The 6,000-nt window shown below is 42.6% G+C and overlaps 1 protein-coding gene across 2 annotated transcripts in view; it reads left to right on the forward strand.

The window, feature by feature from the left end:
- Nucleotides 1-2,883, forward strand: part of Ppm1d (protein phosphatase, Mg2+/Mn2+ dependent 1D) — a 39,193-nt gene extending 36,310 nt beyond the window's left edge. The window contains exons 5-6 of one of the 2 annotated variants that reach the window (XM_008842641.3): nucleotides 622-864; nucleotides 1,466-2,883. In XM_008842641.3, the coding sequence (XP_008840863.1) occupies nucleotides 622-864; nucleotides 1,466-2,023 (801 nt within the window). In that variant the 3' untranslated portion in view covers nucleotides 2,024-2,883. The remainder of the gene's footprint in view (nucleotides 1-621; nucleotides 865-1,465) is intronic. The other variant, XM_008842642.3, reaches the window with a different exon arrangement.
- The last annotated feature ends 3,117 nt before the right edge of the window (nucleotides 2,884-6,000 follow it).

The raw sequence follows: 6,000 nt of genomic DNA on the forward strand, positions 1-6,000 counted from the left end.
ATTTAACCACACGATATCATTTTATTCATTTTTTTGTGTTTTTTTCTTGTATTATTTTTTCTAATTTTATTTATTTTTATTTGATGCATACAGGTGTATTGCCTTCATGTCTGTGAGTGCACCTGTGTCGGGCAGTGACCTTGGAGGTCAGATGAGGGCATTGGATCCTCTGGAACTAGAGTTACAGACAGTTGTTAGCTGCCATGTGGGTGCTGGGAATTGAACCTGGGTCCTCTACAAGAGCAGCCAGTGCTTTTAACTGTTGAGCCATCTCTCAAGCCCTCTTATTTTTTAAACTTACAAATGTACTATTTTAACATACAGAGATTTTGATAATATTTGAAAATTTGAATGCTGTATTTTTCATTATTTTTAAGCATTTTTATTTGTTTATTTGTTTGTTTATATTGCATTCATGGAGCTCAGAGGACAACTGGTGGAACCTGGTTGTCTCCACCATGTAGGTCCCAGTGACTGAACTTGCATCATTAGGCTTGGTGTCAGGCACCTTCATCCACTGAGCCATCTCACTGGACCTACCCAGTTTTCAGTTTGATACAGATGTATTGGGAAGTAAATGAGAGTTAATGTTCTTCCTTCTCCTTGTTCTTTCAAATACAGGGTGAGCATGGACTGTCCTGTGCCAAAATGCTTGTGAACCGAGCACTAGGCCGCTGGAGGCAGCGTATGCTCCGAGCAGATAACACGAGTGCCATTGTAATCTGCATCTCTCCAGGAGTGGACAATCAGGGCACCTTTACCAGTGAAGATGAGCTCTTTCTGAACCTGACTGATAGCCCTTCTTACAACAGCCAAGAAACCTGTGTGATGACTCCTTCCCCAAGTTCTACACCACCAGTCAAGGTATGCCGTCCTGCAGGGTATGTGTGTGTATTTGCATGTTGTGCACATGCCTTAGAGGTCAGAGGTCAACCTTGTGTCTTTCCTCACATGCTATCTACCTTGTGTTCTGAGATGGGGTCTCTCTCTGAGACCTGGGGCTCAACCAATTAGGCTAGACTGACTGACTAGTGAGTTCCAGGGATCCGTCTCTTTCTGCCTCCCCAGCCTGGGATTTCAAGGGTATGCCACTGTGCCACCTTTTTGCATGGAGTCTGGGCATCAAACTCAGGCTCTTATACTTATACACAAAAAGACTTTACTACCCTATTTCTATAGTTTTAAAATTATATTAGTATCATTTACAAATTTTTAGAGAGCTAGCGAGATGGCTCAATGAGTAAGCACACTTGATGTTCTTACAGAGGACCCAGGTTCAATTCTCAGCATCCCACCTCTACCCCCCCAAATCTAGTACAATAAATATATAGTAAATGAAGTGTATTTCGTGTTTTTGTTTTTTGCCATCCTCATAACGTCGTAAGAGCTTACTATCCCATGGCATGAGTTTTTTTGAGCTCAGGATCAATTTTTGTTTTACTGTTTTGTTTTGTTTTGTTTTCAGTCCCTGGAAGAAGATCCATGGCCAAGGCTGAACTCAAAGGACCATATACCTGCCCTTGTTCGTAGTAATGCCTTCTCAGAGAATTTTTTAGAGGTTCCAGCTGACATAGCTCGAGGGAGTATCCAGACTGTAGTGATGGCCCCCAAAGATCCAGAGGCACTTGAAGAAAATTGCCCTAAAACTCTGACTTTAAGGATTCACGATTCTTTGAATAATACCCTGTCAGTTGGCCTTGTACCAACTAATTCAACAAACACCATCATGGACCAAAAAAATTTAAAGATGTCAACTCCAGGTCAAATGAAAGCTCAAGAAGTTGAAAGAACCCCTCCAGCCAGCTTTAAAAGGACACTGGAAGAATCCAACTCTGGCCCCCTTATGAAGAAGCATCGGCGGAATGGCTTGAGCCGCAGTAGTGGGGCTCGGTCCGCCGGCCTCCCCGCCGCCTCCCAGCGCAGGAACTCTGTTAAACTGAGCATGCGGCGCAGACTTAGGGGCCAGAAGAGAATGGGAAACCCCTTACTGCAGCAGCACAGGAAAACTGTGTGTGTCTGCTAAAGTGGGTCTGGCAGATGGGTTTTCTGACTTAGGATGAGGGCTTTTCAAATTTGGTGCCGAAGTTGAACTTTTTTAACGGGACAAAATAAAGAGCATACAGTTTGACTTTTTGGAATTTAAGTTTTATCCTGGCCTTGTACTTGCCTGTATTATAAATGTGAATTTTGTAGATGTAGGGAATCAGTTGTTGTAAAACGTGTGTAAATTTGTATCCTTCACACAAACTCAGTCTCTTACTCCGATACACAGTAATCGTGATAACAGGGCTAACGTTTAAGAAAAATCTATGAGATTTTAAAAATACACTTTAAAACTTTTTAAAACGCTTATTAAAAATTTGTATACACCACTTGTGATGAAGACACAGCTTTTTAAAGTAAATTACTGACCAAACTGGAAACGTGATGTATTTTCATAGTGATATGTGCCCTCTTAATGTTTCCTAGGGACTACTAGTGTCTCAAGCTGTTTTTTTCCTTTCTCATTTCATATAATTCAGGACTAAACATAGGAGAAGCACTGCTGATGTAGCTTGACTTCCATCTCCTGTCTCATACTATGCAGTGTTTTCTAGCTTCAGTAGCATTTTTCTGGAACATTAATCATTGGATATACTTACTAAATCTTTGGCATAGAAGGAGGTATATTTGCCTAAAACAGTGCCCTTCTCAGTCGTCCCAGACCAGTGGCATTATTAGGTCATATAGTTATCCTCTTCTAGTGTTTGCTTAAAATATGTGAAGTTTTTCTTGCCATTTCAATAACAGATGGTGCTGCTAATTCCCAACATTTCTTAAATTATTTTATATCATACAGTTTTCATTGATTATATGAGTATGTTCATCTAATAAATCAGTGAACTGTTCCTCATGTCGCTGGAGTTCTGTTGGTGACTTCATGGTATATATTAACAGTCTTGTGTGATATAATCATGCTTTTTTGACTTGAAATACATATAATACTCATTTTTTTACTCTGAAGTTTTTATTTTAATACATAGCACACAGAAACAATCCAAATGTCTAACAGTGTGATTAAGCCAGTTATAGCTTATGAGTATTTAGTAAAACTCTGATCCGTTTCTTTGATAATAGAGTAAAAAACTGAAAGGAACATACTAAACACATAAATTTGGCATGTGTGGGCAATTGTGCTCTCTAATGAGAAAAATCTTAAATCTTAAAGTCTCATTGAAAGTTGAGGATGTAGCTCAATTGCCTCACAAGTATGAAGCCCCAAGTTTGATTCCCAGCACTGCAGAAACCAGGTCTAGTGACCTATACCTGGAATGCATTCAGGAGGCAGAGGCAGGGGGATCAGGGGCTCAAAGTCATCCTCAGCTACAAAACCAGTCTGGGATACATGAGACACTGTCTCAAACAAATAAACAAAAAGTGGAAAAAAAAACAAAACCCCAAACCCTGAGCGGGGTAACAAGTGATGGACAGGAAAGAAAGGGTTAGGGGTTAGTTCAGTGTGGTGGGGTGTTCACCTAAGAGGCTCTGCTTTTGACCCTTAATACTAGCAAAGCAAAGATCACTTTGGGCACTTGCTGTGTTGCCTGCTACATTTGATACACCCGGGATGTGTCACCCGGGATGGCATTGTTGGGAAATGATGGAATGTATAGCAGCTGGGAGGGAGACCTCCAGTGGGAGATCTTTATGCCATCAGGGGTATGCTACTAAAGGGAATTATACGTTCCTTTTTTTTGAGACAGGGTCTCCCTGTAGCCCCAGCTGTCCTGGAACTCACTCTGTAGACCAGGCTGGCCTTGAACTCACAGAGATCTGCCTGCCTCTGCCTCCTGAGTGCTGGGATTAAAGGCATGCACCACCACACCCGGCCCTGGTTCCCTCTTTTTAATAATTCTTAACGTGAATTGGACAAATGAATGGGTTTCATGATGTGTCTATACATGTGCATGCATCTGCACTGATGATGTCCACCTGTCAGCTATCCTGTCCTCTCATTCCCCCTCCACCCAGTCCCACATAGTCCCTGAAGATGAATTTCTTTTGGTTTTCTGGTTTTTAAAATTTATTTTTATTTTATGTGTATGAATGTTTTGCCTGTGTGTATGTAAGTGTGCCCATGTTGTGCAATATCCTTAGAAGCCAGAAATGGGCATCAGATCCCCTGGAACTGGAGTTGCTGACAGTTGTTAGCTGCCATGTGGGTTCTAGAAACCAAACCCAGGATCTCTGCAAGAGCAGCTAGTGCTCTTAACCACTGAACTATTTCTCCAGCCCCTAGTTCTGAAATTTTCATTTATTGTTGTTCTTTGAGACTGGGTCTTGTTATGTAGGCCAGACCCACCTTGAACCTGCCACCCTTCCACCTCAGCCTGTGCGGTGCTCAGATTTTAGGCATCCACTACCACAAGAGGTAAGGACTTTTGGGTTCTGATCTATGGTCATTTGAAAGGTAATCTAGTACACTAAGTAAATTTTAGACATCTCCAGCTAGTAATTTGTTAAAATAATCTTTAATACCAATCAGAACAAAGATCGCTGGACGTGGTGGTGCACGCCTGTCTTCCCAGCACTTGGGAGGCAGAGGCAGGCGAATCTGTGTGTTTGAGGCCAGCCTGATCTACATAGTGAATTCTAGGCTAGCCAGGGCTACCTAATGAGACCCTGTCTTTAAAAAAAAAAAAAAATCAGAACAAAGATCTAACTGGAAGACCTTCCCACTGAAAACAAATTTCTTGGTTGAGAGTGTGTCATTGTTGTGATAGTGAATGCCTGCCTACAGTCAGCACTTGGATGGTGAGAAAAGCGGATCAGGTGTTTAGGATCCTCAGCCATATGGTGAGTCCAAGGCCATTACCATTGTGACAAGCTACAGTCAGGTGTTACCTGTTGAAGAACAATGCTAATGGGAATACGCTGTTTAGCTACATGACTTCTGAAACTGGTGATGTGAGCAAATAGCCCAAAGCAAATGGTGTTGGAGTGTTTGTTCTGTTCTTTTCACCCCTTTTTTTGAGACTATCTTGCTACATAGCACAGGCTGGTCTTAAACCCATTATGTAGCCTAGGGTGGCATTTAACTTGAAGCAATTCTCCTGTCTCAGCCTCCTGAGTGCTGCGATTACAGCTGTGAGTTACCATGGTAGGGTTGTTTGTTTATTGAGATAGGGTCTCAAGTACTCAGGCTGTCCTCCAATGTAGCCAAGGCTGTTCTTGGATCTCTGGTCCTGTCTCTGTCTCCCAAGTGTTAATGTTTGTTTATTTACATTTATTTGTGTGTGGGGGGGGTCAGAATACAGCTTGTGGAAACTGGCTCTGTGTGTGTGTGTGTGTGTGTGTGTTGTGTGTTTGTAGGTGTAGATCAGAGGACAGCTTGTGGAAACTGCCGTTTTCCTTACAACAAGTGGATCCCAGGGATCCAACTGAGGTCAGGTTTGGCAGCAAGTGCTTTTACCTGCAGAACCATCTCACTGGTGCCAATTTTTAAACACACAATGCTTGTAGGCCAGCAGTGCCTCTTGAGATTGGCTCATTGAAAATATATGGATCTAAAATGACTGCCTTTATTGCAGTCATTCCCTCCTGAAAGCCCTGGACTTCACTTAAGGTAACCTTTTAGCTTCGTTATGAGCTCATCTGCATGCTGACATACCTTCCAGTGCCAACACAGTTGACATTGGCATGACAGTGACTGGAAAGAAACCATAAAGGAAGCAGGGCGAGGTGGTGAGAGGGTTCAGTGTTAGCTCACACTAGTCCTTAGAAAGGGCCGGAGTTCAGGTCCCACCTCCACACCAGGCAGTTCACAACGACCAAAGTAGCATCTTTCTTGGATCTAAAACCCTCTTCTGGCCTCTGTAGGCACAACACTCAATGTACACAAACCCACAGTCACACACACACATAATTAAAAAAATAAGGGTTTGGAGATGGGTGTGGTGGCGCACGCTGTTAATCCCAGCACTCGGGAGGCAGAGGCAGGTGGATCTCTGTGAGTTCAAG

This window comes from Nannospalax galili, unplaced genomic scaffold, assembly GCF_000622305.1.
Source record: "Nannospalax galili isolate Female #2095 unplaced genomic scaffold, S.galili_v1.0 scaffold879, whole genome shotgun sequence".
NCBI lineage: Eukaryota > Metazoa > Chordata > Mammalia > Rodentia > Spalacidae > Nannospalax > Nannospalax galili.